This window comes from Ptychodera flava, chromosome 11 (genome assembly GCF_041260155.1).
Source record: "Ptychodera flava strain L36383 chromosome 11, AS_Pfla_20210202, whole genome shotgun sequence".
Classification (NCBI taxonomy): Eukaryota; Metazoa; Hemichordata; class Enteropneusta; family Ptychoderidae; genus Ptychodera; species Ptychodera flava.
This window is the reverse complement of record NC_091938.1, coordinates 12,126,928-12,142,325: the sequence shown is the minus strand read 5'-3', so window position 1 is coordinate 12,142,325 and position 15,398 is coordinate 12,126,928. Positions and strand designations below refer to the sequence as shown.

The 15,398-nt window shown below is 39.2% G+C and overlaps 1 protein-coding gene across 16 annotated transcripts in view; it reads left to right on the top strand.

The window, feature by feature from the left end:
* The window catches only part of LOC139143511 (kalirin-like), a 344,734-nt gene that overhangs the window by 268,190 nt on the left and 61,146 nt on the right, over window positions 1-15,398 (top strand). For all 16 annotated transcript variants that reach the window (XM_070713903.1, XM_070713906.1, XM_070713901.1 and 13 more), the window contains 2 exons: window positions 7,613-7,718; window positions 10,334-10,454. In XM_070713903.1, the coding sequence (XP_070570004.1) occupies window positions 7,613-7,718; window positions 10,334-10,454 (227 nt within the window). The remainder of the gene's footprint in view (window positions 1-7,612; window positions 7,719-10,333; window positions 10,455-15,398) is intronic.

Genomic DNA, 15,398 nt, shown 5'->3' with positions numbered 1-15,398 from the left:
TATATTAGTTGATTGAGATAAATCTATATTCATAGGTGTACTTTGCAGGGTGAACTGACATTTGTTATGAAATAAGATCAGAAGGTCATTCAAATAGACACACACATACACACACACACTACATGTATTTCATCAGTGTTTCTTCATCTGAGACATTGTATGCAGTTTTGTATGAAAAGTACATGTACAGATTATCAATTTTGGAAAAAAAGGATGATTCATATAAAGAACAATATTCTGTCTCATAGTTTGCTAATTTTTTCAAAGCAGCTGTTGGTCTTAGCTCCATGTTGCTCTGAAAATGTATCTAGCCATTGTCGTACAGAGTCTGAGTGTGACTTATGCAATGGAGTGCTTTTCAGAACAGACGTAGGATACCATATCTTTTCAAGCTACCAGTGTGACATGGTGCATCTTAACCTTGACGTGTTGTGGAAATGTACGCCATTCCCATGAAATTGATGAAAGCACTGTTTCTCAATACAACATATAAATAACATGTTCAAATTTCATCGACCTATCATCATCATCATCATCATCATAATCATCATCATCATCATCATCATCATCATCTGCACCACCACTACTGCTATTATCACAATCTAAACCATCTACATCTTCATCATCATCATCATCATCATCATAATCATCATCATCATCATCGATAACATCATCAATATCATCATCATCATCATCATCATCATTGGCATGATCATCCCATAAACATCAGAAGTAAATTGAAACTCCTCAAAGTAACACTTTGAAAAGAATTAGGTCAAAACACGAAGCCACTCTTTTTGAAACTTTTCCATCAATGGCTTGACTTATGCCCTGTGGCGCAATCAAGAAGCTACTTATGGTTATCCGGTGCTGTCACAATAGGATTATCCCATTCCGTCACATTTGAAGTGCTTTTATAGTCTTAACCTTTGTAGGACTTCTATGTAGTCTAATCCCATTGTTGTGATGAGATTTGTACCCATGCACTAGGAACTTGAAGGGGGGGTAGTCCAGGGGTTAATCACAGGATGACATGGATCAGCAATGGTATAAGACCCCGACTCCTAAAATAGAACACTGCATTCACCCCTGACTGTCACATGTCAAAGGTCAAGTGATCCTTCGGCAGGACTGTTTCTGTGACCTTATTACTTATTTCTTCTAATAAACTCTCAGGTCATCTAAGTTTATCACACCAATTTATTGCCGATATCTCACGTGTCAGGACCCATCTCTCAGAAACAACACAGCACCGTCTTTTGATACCGGTCAGTCCCAAACCTCTTCTCGTTGACATTCCTAGGTAATCTAGACTGGGTTTCTTATTCCTCTAGTTTCTGTAATATTCAAAACACTCCTTATGAGTTCATATGCCCTGAAATGAAAGAATTTCTGGAAAAATTCCAAAACTTTTAAACAAAAATAAAATATCATGTGTGATATATATATATACATATCACATATGATTTTTTGTTGGATATTTCCTTTGTATATGGTAGTTGTATTGTTCAAAAAACTATTCATAGATCGTATATATATTGATTTCCGCCAGATGCTGATATAAATATGCCATGTTTAATAAGGACTCTGTGAGGTCTTTGGATTTTTGACATTGTGTAGCTATGATGGCATGGGATACTGACAGACATCAGGGTAGTAAAGTTCGTCAAAGAACTGTAGGGTAAAAAAATATGTAATTGTTTCAAGAGGAGAAAAGAAGTGGAAAATTTACAAACAGATTATTGAATTCAAATATTTCTTTATCGACGGCAGCCATGTCGCCTGCTTTCTATTTTTAGAACTTTCAGGTTTCAAAAGTAATCACAATGGATATTTCACATTTCAGAAAAAGCAGAAGTTCACGCTAAATCTAAATGTTTTGTGTACAGTAGAATAGAAACCAGTCAGATATACCAACATGATAACAGGAGGACTTTGTTTTGATGTTCATGTTACGTACAGTGTTTCCAACCACCCTTGCAGAGAGGTCCAACCCACCTGACGTGGCAAACGGAAAGTTTTATACTACATACATGAATTGCCTGCAATGTAACTTTAAAAATAGATGACCTTTTTGAACAATTTTAACCAGTAAATTTGAAAGTGTATTGGTATTGATAATACATTGTACGAGAAATCTGATAAGATCAGAGCTTTGTGATGAGGTTTCTGTGAGATGTCCTTGTGTGTGACAGATTTTGGACTGAAGACTTTGACAGACTTTGTACATTCATTAACGTGTAGTTGCGTCAAATTGATATCTGTCAATACTTTTGTGACATGGTGAAGAGAAACCGACTAGATCGTAAAAACACCCACAGCATGTGGGTCAGTGGTTGACAATGCTGATTCCATCGACAGATGGAGCCAGCCCTTCCGTTTCCACCTTCCATCCGCTCTCTTACATCGATGCGAAATTCACTTATCTGGCCATAAAACAGCATTAATGGAAAACTGCGTTCTCGTTTGTTGCCTGTTTGATAATTTACAGTCGGTATGACGAGGGCAGTAACCACACTTATTTATAACCCCTTTTGAAAGTCCGGTGTCAGAGGAGTGTCATGTCAAGAGGAATACATATTCTGACCGTATCTGAATGTCCCCCGAGGGCAGTGTTCTCGGTTGTTGACTCTGAAAGGTACAAGTACTCAGAAGGTTATCGTTTCTTTTATGGATTGATAAAGCCCACTTTGCAATGCAGTAGGATTAGAATGTCAATACTAATTTTCGTTGTGGATTTCTCTGCTTGGTCATGTGACATGCTTGCCTTTTTAAACCCAAGTTTTTCTTCCTTTATTTTATCATTGACACTGGGCGTTTAGGGGCCCAGCGAAAGGTTGAAAATGGAAATAAAGCATGCTCATGTCAGACATCACTTTGAAAAACGACCGACAACAGTTAGAAGGAAAAACGGTATGAAGTTTGACATGATCACATGAAGAGCTTTGTCGAACTCAGTACTGTCTGTACTCATGTGACATTGTATGTGCACATACATGTTATGGTTGCATGTATGCATCCATATCTGTACTTTCTCAGACAAAAAGCTCAATTATCATATCTCTAACCGGAATATGCCATCTATGCCAGTTGTTTAAGGCTAGAATATAGTCAATGAATGAGTGCCGAGGGCTTGATACAGCTATAACCACAAGGTTTACAGGGCCCCAAAATTAACCGGATGGATTCTATACTGGCTTTGTAATCTTTCCATGGTACCCAGGAAAAGATCGTCCAGCTCATCCAGGTGAAGCTGACCACTTCATATTTGCACTGTGAAAGGTGATTGATCGATGGACGGTTCACTGAACCGATTCATCAGGCGATACGGTATAGTTCGTGCGGTGTGACTGCATTCCTCAGAATTTGCATCGACATTTAAATTGCTTGATCCAAAATTTACGGAGGCTCCAATGCTGAGTTAGTTTAAGAAATAGCCAAGTCTCTGCCCAGAATGTTAAACTGTATAGGATTCACTGTACATGCATTACCTGTGGTCTTTCATCCTAATGCTGCGCTTGCACGGGGGCACCGTAACATTTAATACGATGCGTGACTTCACACAGTTATGTGCTGCGGTGGGGTAATCCTTCTGTTAGAAGTTTACAGCCTTTCTATTCACCTGGGAACACAATCCCAGTGATTCCTCCCAGTGTAAACTGTCTTCTGCGTGTGAACAGCATTCTTGTCCAGCCAGTAGCCATTTTTAAAAAGTGAGAGATCAATAAAACCTCACGACCCGGCCTGATTTCTTTTTCCCGCAGGCATGGATATGCATAGAACATTAACCGTTCGTCCATATGGGATCTTGCATTCCCTTGTAAGTTTTACATGCAAGACAATCTGAATCACGTTAACTGATTCACCCATGAAAATGTTGAAGTTTGTGCTTTTATATTTTTGGTACGCCTCTATTTCTTTGAAAAACTTTCCTGAGCCTTGGAAGGGTTAAGGAATCTCCGCGGATTTCATCTCAGCGGATTTCATCTCCGAGGATTTCAATATCACGTACAATATCTGGGGGACTGTGACAGTATTGTGGATGGAATATAAACCAGCATGGCCTGTTCATAATCCTGGGGGTAGAATCACATCAGCCATCAGATGAGTCACGTAGACCTAAATTCATCCAGCACTATAAGGTAACATTACATCCTACCATTACATGAAAACTATTATGGAATCACCTCTGATAAGATACAGTGCCCTGTTCTGAATTCAGATGTATGTCACAGTACACTCTCGAACTGAACGCTCTCAGCTCGTGTTAGTCGTAAATGCGCCACAGTTTGATCCTGTCAGCTACATGCATTCCAGGGAATATTCTGAACTACACAGTTCAAATGTGCATGTCAGTGTGTGTAAAAAATGTGTAAACACGACAATTTTGAGATTTAAAAGTCCCTTATGTTCGCTACTTTACAACAATCACAAACTGTTTTAAAATCTTATCATCACAGTTTTGTACTAAAAAGAATTTAAATTTGCTTGTTAATCTTTTCACACTGAAAGTTTTCCTCACAAAAAGTGTTCATCAGTCCCATGTGCTGTCATTTTTGCTGATCTCTGTTGTGCTTCTGTGTGCCTATTCTGAGTTTAAAGGGTAGTCAGTAGTGAAGGAGAAAGACTATTTCCCCTGTTTATAGATGAAAACATCTCTGAATTGATTAAAATACCTACATTAACGAGCGAATTCATATTTATAGATATGCAATTATTATGTGTCAAAGTACCATAGCCCAAGACAATGCTAAAAAAACATACACACTCAAAATAGCGAGCTGTATTTCTTTCTTCGCATGGGCTCCTGAAAAAATGTTTTAAATTTTTATGTCGTCTGCAGTGAAATTATTCAAGCAGTGTATGTACAGTGTAAAATACTGCAGTGCTACAATTTCTGTGTGGAATAAAACCTTCCATATAAATGTGAGCGAGAAAATTTTCAAGTGCACATTGTAAAACTAGTGAAGAGTCACTCCACACTTTAATTGGAGCTGATAAATTCACACATTTTTTTATCCATATCCGAAGTGTTGTTGACAACACCAGCGGGGTGTCAAAATGTTGTGGCACGGAGAGGCCATATTTCAGTCTGATTATTGTTTAGAGGCAGTTGACAGCCCACTTAACCCCTCTCCCCCCTGCACAGTGGTTGAATCCTATTGTCTTTGATTCAGCATGGATGGGTCTATTTCTTCTAGGAGAGGGCTAGGCTTCGGCTTAAAAGTTTGCTTGACATCGTTCTTGACTTTGCAGCAAGTTAATCTGACTGCGCGATAGCAGGAAAGTGGTGGCACGCTTCCCGGCGCTTGCAGTTTTGACAAGGTCTGGAGTGTTGTAAGATAGAAATACATGGAAGTGGACAGTACGCAAGCTCTCAGCTCTATCAACTTGATTGTTATTTATAGAGCTGTTAACTGATAAGACAAATATTTCCAGCTTGCCGCTAACCCGTAGTCCTTATGACAGTTAATCAATGTGATTAAACTCTATAATAACTCTCTCACTCAGAACTCGGCTTTTTCGCTGCTTGCCATTTTCGGCCAATTCTTCTTGACAGCTCAGAGCCCAGAGAGCATCTTGGTTCATCACGCTTAAAACAACTCGGCTCATCTTTCTTTTTGTTATCTGTTTGATAATGAATTCCAACCAAAAAGAGATTAAGATTCTGGGTTTTTTTATCAGTTCAGTGTACTGCACTTGGCTCCCGGCTGCCAGCCTCTCTGGCTCATCAAATCAGGGTCGACAGAAATAGGTCACAGTTTGCCATGGAAAAAAATCATATGTTCAAGGGCATTCGCTGGGTGTATGTAGTCAGTGCAATTATGGGGAGGAGGTTTTCTACTAAAAAAACTAGAGCAAGGTCATACTGGTACAGAGGATAAGCGGAGAAATTTAGGGTCAATACTCCAGCCGTCCTCAACTCTGGTACATCCATTTCTCTAAACATACCCCGGTGGTAGAGGTTGGCTGTTCCAAAGTGCAGTCTTACACCCCCTGATTGCTGAGATTAACTGTGCTTCCTTATCCAAACACAATATCGTGTAGTTAATTGTCTGTTGAACAGGAAAGTAGAAAGGGAGTCACCGAACAGTTTGCGATTGGATTTATCATTCAATAATTTTTGTTAAAACACTCTCTGTAGAGCAGTGAATATTTTGTTTGATAACCAGAAAATTGGCTGTCGTGAAAGTTGGAGGCCAAAAAGGGTCTCTGTATTTTATGCATGTTTTCAAATATCGTCAACATTTGAATGGTGGACTTTCAATTTTTACAGCATAATATAAAAAAATGAAACATTGACAGCTGAAACATTAAATGATGTATTAAAATAAAACACCGGCAAGTGCAACAGATTTGTGTCAGAGAGACCTTGGTGTTACTGTGATCCAAATTGAAATTGCAATTGTAATCAGCAGGCATGTGGAGTCCAATTTCAAAACCATGTTCAAGGTTCTGGGTATGGAGTGTGCTTGTGATCAAGTTGAGATTGTATTAAGGCTGTGGCACTAATAATCGGCACTGTTCATGAACTTGTATGCTGTATAGATCTCTTTTCAGTAGACGAGAGAAACAGTTGTTCATGCTCTATGACAAAGTATTGATTTCAAGGTTAATGTCATTAATATCAATAATCAAAAGGGGAGGGGATGTGCAGGTTGTTGACTGCTAAGATGTACTATGTCAAAGTTTGATAACCGGGTTGTCAGAACGCCCCGAGAACTGTGACTCGAGGAATGGAATTGAAATATATATATATGCTGTGTGTTAGCAGTGTAGGTGGCAGGCTCTATGGGGCCAGCATAATCGGAGGTTGAACTCCAGACAACCTCGGTGTACAGCGTAGGAATTCCCCACAGTGATTGCTCAGTGGCCGATGGATGATGCGAACGTCAGCTTATGCAAACAGATGTCAGTAAATTGTATGATGTTGATGATGTTCCCGACAGCATGCAGCTGGCGACCTTCGCTCATGTCCTGTCTGTCTGTCGCCTTCCCGGTAAAATTTCAGGATGACTTTCCATTCTCATCAAGGTTGCATGGTTGATACGTTGATGTACTGAAAGGCTAGTTAAAAAAAGAAAGGGGAAAATTTGTCTCTGGTGCTGATCAACAATTTCGTAGAATTTCCTAGAAATATTTCCGGGTGTTTTGCAATGAGGATTTCGCATCACGTTTCGAAAGCTCATGTCTAGCTCATGAGCATTTCTGATCATATGTGTGCGATTTCAATATGAGCAAGCGATATCAAAATACCATGGTCATTACCAAAAGGGTTATTCAGCTCTGTAATATTTATTAAAGAAGAAAGATTTAGACCAGCTATTATCATAAAAACATTTCAACTCTCTTCAAAAAGAGTTATGGTCGTTTAGCAACCAAAAAAATTCAGAGCAGTAGTATGTTTCTGCTGCCAAGTTAACTTGTGAAAAAATGTTCTGAAAGTTTCCAGCAAGTTGGAATAATTTCAGATCCTTAAATTTTGATGTACATGTACACCCACAGAAAACATAAAAAATCATGTACACAAGATGGGCAATTAGTGTGTCGATTGGCTAATTGTTGCAGCGTTCACCAATTAGATCTTTCTTTCATGTTTTCTGTTTGGCAGACGGTCATGGGAACCCGTGTGCAACGAATGACGGTAGCCCTGGAGCCAGCACATACTCCCTGAATCAAAACTCGTCACCTAGCAACAAGAGAAGAGGAAGCCTACGGTGAGTAGCTTTTGCAGTCAATTGTGGTATCTTTCACTCCTATAATCCTCCCTGTTGTTGTTTCCAGTTTTCCAGTAAAATATATTTGAGACCGATAAAAATCAACAGACAACATACCTATATGTACACCTATCATGGTAGGAAGTTATTTGATGGATCGTATTGCCAACATCCAATCATATGAAATATTGATGCAGAGTTGTCGTAGCAACAGCTCATCAATGCGTACTACCATCGTAAATAGCCAATCAGAAATGATATCCAAGCATGAGTCTCATGCCAAAAGCCAATCAGCAGTGGTGTCAAAAATGCTGGCCAGTCAATCGTGAACAACACCATCACCATATAATATCGACATAACCAGACCCAATCAGTGACAAGATGGAATCATGTTTACTTGGCACTATGTGATCAATGATGACATGAATATTTAACTGTACTTTTTCTGTAAGTGCCACCTTTAAAAAAAATCGATCACACAGTAATTTGTTAGAGAAAGGTGTTTAAGACTGCTATACACTAACAGATGCGTACATATATACATGTATGTGTACATACATACATACATACATACATACATACATACATACATACTTTAAAACATACATACATACATACATACATACATACAAATATACATACATACATACATACATACATCCATCCAAACATAAATACATACGTACTATACATCCATCCATCCATCCATCCATACATACTTACATACATACATACATATGCTACTCACACACACACACACACATGTACACAAATATAGAGATGTGTACAAATCTTCACATGACCTATACATAGAGATTCAAGTACTGATCATATTGGTCCCTCTATGCACTAAGCTGAGTGATTCTGTCTTGAGCAGAGTATAAAAAAGTCATTGAACAATTTACTAGCGAGTAAACCCAATTTCCTTCTGCAGCAAATGTAGGTTTGTGAGGGGCAACAGTACTTTGTAAGGCAGTATAGTTTTTATTGTGGAGATAGTTTTATGGACAAGGTCAGAATTAATTATTTCATTCCATTGAAGCAGCATATTGCCTACCTATTTCGGCTTGTAGTACATGCACATGACCATATGGTCCAGTTCACGTTGTTCAGTGAGCGGTGTTTTTGATGGCACAAGTATTTAAACAAGTCAATGATTCAGTTTTAAAACAAGTTTTCATACTGATAATTTTTTTGTTAGTTTTCACCACAAAGGTTCATTCAGCACATTTCACAGGAATCTAGACTAGTCCAAATCAGATAAAAACGGTCAAATTCATTTTGTCCCTAGCAGCTTGAGCAATATGGGACGTCGGCTGTTAGTGCCCACCAGTGCAGTAGAGTTGTGGAACAGAATTTAGACATTTTGGCAGAGTCAGGCCAGAAATGACAAATGCTTGAAAAAAAATATTTAGTTGATCTAATCATATTTTGCTTTGCCTTCGATCAACCCACCTTAGAATGAATATAGTGACAGAGAGATACACACACAAACTGGCGCACTTTCTATAACACAGAAACACACACATGTACTCATTCAGATACATGTACATGTATGCACTTTAAGGTACAAGGAGCATGCAAGGTTCAGATGAAGTAGACAAATTATGCACTGATTTAGGAAGGATTTTCCCAGATTTCTAAAATGAATTAACAAAGAAGTCCTGTGACCAAAGTAGTGGAGGAATGATTACTTCACATGGTGCAGACAAAATCCAGCAGAGTTGCATGTAAATATGTGTTGTACATATTTGTATACAATGTTCACGGTAACATCAGTTTGAAAACTTTTATAATCAGCTTTAATATTTGAATGCCTTACAGAGAAGACAAATAACTACTTAAATTTATGTATATATGTATGTAAATCGGCAGAAAAATAACACAAAATATCAGCCGTATGGGAAAGAAATCTTGTGCTGCCTCAATTTCAGTGCTCACTGATAGATTTTGAAAGAATGGACTGTGAGGGCAATATTTTACAAAATGGATCTGGGAAAGTTAGGCATACAGTCATGTGTCAAATTTAACCTCATTGCTTGACATGACTAGACTCTATTGATCTGGATTTCAAGGAGCAGACAAAAAGGCGTATTTGTTGTGTGGTTTCAAGTGATATTTTGAATGTCAAAATGGCTGGTTCACACCATATGGCAGAGCCTTGATTTGCTGTTACAGGAAATGTGTTCCCTATAGTGCTGTAGAATGAGGTTAAATTTGTCAATGCTATAAATACCAGTTTCTGTTGGACCTTTCCACAGAAAATATAGTTTGAAAGACTGTTTGAGTTTCTAATGCCGATGCCAAACTGAAAACCTAAAATAACCCAGCAAGAATAAAATAAAAAATTAACAGCAACAATACATATGAAATAAATTTTCAAAACAAAGACAAATATAATTTGTGAAGTATTAGATCACTTTCTCGACAGATGATACGTTTATACACTGGTCGGTTTTCAGCTTTCTATTGCAAAACGTATTAGGAGTATTTCACCGTGCATTCACTCTTTTTCTGATGTCCTGTAGTTTGGGAATTCGCTGGTCCATAATCATCCAAAGATCTCCTTTTGATTCGTATTTCACCTTTTCCCGTCTTGTCCCCTCCGAAAACAGGAAGTGGCTCACAAGCCCTGTGAGGAAGCTGAGCGGAGGAAAGATGGAGAAGATTGATATGTCAAAGAATCGGAAGCCGCCATCAGGGCCTGGACCCGCTCCAGGGGGAAGAAAGTTCAAGGTAAGTCGATCGTCTTTGTCCTCAAGAAAAGGATGTAGTTTTGTCCTTGTAATTCAACATAGACATAAATATTTGTCGTTTCATCATAAGCCATGATTTCTGCGATTGCTAGAAAAGAGCGGAGGTTAATATACTGCAGTTTCTCAACCCCAACTGAAGAGAAGTCAACACAAGAAGCCATGTACAGAATATAGCATGTCCACCCCTATTGTCACAAATTACAACCGCCCAAGAACCCTATATCACAGCATCCAGTACGTTTTGATAATTTCCAGGGAATCGGTTGCACATACATTGAAACATGCAATCAGATTATGGTACAGATGCATAAACACATATGCACCCATTTTAGACAAACCAATTTTGTGTGTCAGAAATATTTTATTTTCATCTAACATCTAGTCACACACTGACCTCTCATTTAATGAAAATTAAACCACAAAACAAAGCATAGCGCCCTCATGCTTACTGTGCTTTATTTCCCACCAATTGTATATATTTACTGCCTTCGACGTAAACTTACCCACAACATTTAGTTACCTTTCTTTAGCTTTGTGCCTACATGAACAGCTCTCTCCCGTTGCCAATTCAAGCCGTATCTCTCTCAAGTTTCTTGTCTACATCAGGTCGAACATTTCACAATCACTATTTAGATACAGGCAGTATTAAATGTGTACCAGCAAAAAGAAGCCCCGCAAATGTGTGTACGTTGGATCAAAGGTCAATTCCTCATCAGTGACTTATATAACAAATATGACATACAAAACTTGACCAACCAGTAACTCTGAACAGCCATCCAAGCTTTGCTGTTTATGCGGATAAGGCGCACATTTGAATGAATGGAATGTACCCTGTGTATCAATATTTTCTCTCGTAAATTTATTTCTGTGTTGATCTTGTCACCAACTCTGGGTATTTTCATTGAGATGATATATTATACATCAGGAATGCACTGTACCAAAGACATGGATAGATTTTCTTGTGGCGGACTTTGGTCAGGAGATTACTTTCTACGATGTGATTTGTCAGGATCCAGGTTGTTGATTTGTCCTGTCTGATGCACACCTGCTTAATTAGCATATTTTCTATTCACCTTGATTTCTTCATTGATATGTTTCTGTGGCTCCTTGTAATTTGTGTTTGTTTAGCGGTATTTTTGAAATCATTCTTTTGGTAAAAAAAAATCGTTAGCCAGCAATAAACCAATACAGTTCTTGCTGAGCCATTTTGTAATATTGTACTGACACGTAACAACATCCTGTAGCCAATACCAAGTGTGTTGTGTGAATCGCTTGATAGCAGGTAGAATTAGATCGCTCATTCAGTGTTTTCTGTGCAAATCACAACAGAGCTATATCTGAGGCCAGCTTGCCGGTTGTTGGAGTTAGACCTTCACTGTATATTTACATAGCTCAACATCACTACCCTTGACAAACTAAGATAGCCTATTTCGAAACATGGTAATGCCTGCTGGTTGTGTAGCTTTTGTCTTTTTGCTTGGATGGAGAATTTCTGATGGTGCAGCCTGATCTTTGAACCTACACTCTCCAAACAATGGACATTTTCTTTTCACTCCGTCGATGAAGATTGCCCACAAAGGCATACGACTGTCTGTCTGTTGTAGTGAAGCAAAATAGGGGGACGATTTTACAAAAGCAGAATACTGTAACGTGCGGGTACTTCTGTGTGTTAATGCGCATGTGTTGAAGTGTTGATAGAGAAATCCAAACACCGTTTTCAAGCACTTTCTCCGAATGCTCATATGCGACAACAGCCTAATGCTCATCTGTCAGTTGTAATGGTAATCTAAAAAAAGATTTCAAGACAAGAAAAAGACACAAAATTAATTAACTTGTGGGATGTCATTCAAGCATAGGTCGGTCAGTCTGAGAAATTTTGCTGTGGTTTATGTTTTTGCTATTGAGTATTATTCGTATTAGAGTAAAAAATAACAAATACCGTGACTCTCAGTTGTATACAATGCCCTTCCCGCCCATTATTAATCTCTTCCATTATTTCATAATCTCCATATGAAAGGGTAGCTTTATCACCAAGAGGGAGCCAGACAGACGTATGGGAACACAACACTGTAATGCGGTTGGAGGCATAGAAAGTTGTACTTACAAGCGCATGCATCATGGTACCTGACATGTTCCCTGTGTTTTGTCAGTCTGTCAGTGTGTGTACTCATTCAAATCATATATCATTTGCAAGCCACGACAAATTACCGTTAGGGTACCCAGGGTTGTATACCTGCTGGTTCCTTTGTCTCGTTAGCAGTCACATTACAACAACAAAAAATCTTCACTCAGGGGTATCCGAGGTCACGCACCGAAAAAAGGGAATGCTTTTAAAAAATGAGGGACTGCTATATGGGAACTTGGTTGCACAAAGAACATGAAGTACTCTGTCTGTGTTTCGTCTCTTTCACTTGGATTAGATTTATGTGGAATTGTGAAGAGGTGCAGAGTTATATGTGCAAGTGACGGGGTTTTTGATAGGGAAAAGGTCAGTTCAGGTCACCTCCTGGAAAAAAATAATACAATGGGAAATTTTCTCGTTAGCAGGAGTGTTTTATACAGAACCAGTCATGAAAGATTATTTTGACAGGTTTACTCAGGGCATCAGTGTGAACTCTTGCAAAAAAATACAGTCTCACAGCTATTCCTGGTCTCTTTCAGCAGAAATGAAGTGACTTGCAAAAGTATGGGACACTGCCATTGACTTTTTTGTCCAGCATTTTATCGTGCGAGTTTTCCGATATCCGAAAGTAGCTGAAGATAAGTCTTTCTTCACTTTGCTTGTCACGAGATAAAACAGGCGTGCTTTTGTCAGGATTATAGTTTTGCGATGAAAGGCAAATATATAAAGAAGTGCGGACACAACAATCAAATTTGCATATGTGTGATTTTCGCCAATTTCTCATCAGTGAAGGAACCAGATGAAAGATGAATGGAGTGCAAAAATTTACAAAATTTTGTATAAAAATATCATAAAATGTTGTGATTCCTGCTTCTTGAAATTTTCCGGCTCTCCTGTTTGGAGAGGGGTTTCCGGGTCAGTGTCATATATATGTCGTAGCAATTGTTTATGATATCAGTTAGCTGTACTTGTGTTTAATCCTCTGTCCACACTGAAACACGTTGAACATGCCTCGACAAAAGGAATACTCAACAAGAACAGCATTACAGCATCGACAGAACAGAAAACAGTAATCAATCAATATCAGTCGTCTCACGGTAAACCCCGTTGTAAAAATATATTCAATTTGCACATAAAAATTGTATTCAGAAAATGAAATAAGCCAGTGCTTTTCACAATCTTGTTTGGCCAGCTGCCATGTCAGAAATTTTATCACCCTGGGCTTCTTTCTGTTTCTGTACCCCCTTGAATCGGGTAATTGGGACACTGCACTGAGGGAAATAGGGTCCTTCTCATGGGGTATTTGCTTCTAAGTGTTCGGTTGAAATGAGGTGGAAAGGAGTGACTCTGGATACATGGGCCGTTTTACTGGCCCAGCAGACATGCTGACCTATTGTGTCGACCTCTGCATTTATTAAAGAACAGCTGTTGAAATGCAGCCATAAATACCATTTCATGATCATTTGAATAAGATGAAAAAATTGGATAATTCAGGAAAAAAAAATTATTGCATATACTGTAGCTTTGTTTCAGTGTTATATTGCAGACACGTTTATCCAATATTTGTTAATGTACTTACAAACAACATATTATAGATTCTGATGGTACGGTGTGTATAAAATGTGTGATGTGAATATGAAGCGACCTGATAGATGGAAATGTTTGAATATTTTCCCGTTTGTGAACTGGACAGATCAGGTCACGTACTGATGAGAGAAAATAATGCTGGACAATGGAGCAGAATAATGACATCATTTTCTTTTTTTTTCGCCAACGCTGTTCATGGACAGGGGACATTACCTCATTTACATTCAAATGCCCACGAGAGCATCATGAGAGAGCTGTTTAGCATGGCAAATCGTATTGGATAAAGCAGGGGCCCATCCATAGGGGCAGAGTTGCAGTTGCCCTTCTCGACGTGAAATAATATTGCAAAAGCCTTCCCTGAACTGTAAACGCATGAAAAAAATCTGAGAATGCAGGTGTTGGAAAAAATTTGTTTTGTTTAAGGTCAGATGCATCTGTATCCCTTGTGTTTGAGATTTTGAGTGGCAGCTCAAGATGGCTGACACCGGTGATCGTTATGGAGGCAGTCAGTGCTTGTTGCTATGCCTTCCCTCCCCGCTTTGAGACACAAATGGTTTCATCCAGCCGTGTTTTTGTGAGGAGAGCCCAATATCAGCGTGTCATCAAGGTGGTGCTTACCTTGTTAACAGTGGGTCAGCCTTTCTGTCGGATATCCTTTTCTTTATCATTCGTTCAACCGGAGAAATCTGTTTTTGTTGTGACTTGAGAGGGCATCTGATGGATCTGGAAGCCTGGACTGACTTGGCTGATCTTGTCGGGTAGGGGAGAAACAGTGTGCAATGATCGGAGTCACTGCCAAAACCTGGATTCTCTGATAGAGCGCATTTGTGTGTACTGCCAGCCGGGTCAGGGAACACCTTTACATAGCAACAAGTACCCAGCATGTAGTGGTCGGGTAGCAGGCAGTGCATCCGCAGGGCTCAGAGACCGGCCCCGAGAATGTTCCCCAGCCGCAGCCTGCCCGCACAGTAGCAAAATGCCCAGCTGGAAAATTGTCAGAATGTCGCGCAAGAAACGGCCTCGGATTGCGGTCTATCTGCGAGAGTGGGCCATCCAACAAGTACAGTTAATGGTGAGTTTTCACATATCTCCTCCCCTTCCCCCTCCAGGCTAGGTGTAAGCCTATAGGCACTGGTATGCACGGAGGGGCATGTATTCACACAGCTATCAAACACACTTCATACAATGGGGCCCAGCTTTTTTTTCCATGTAGCC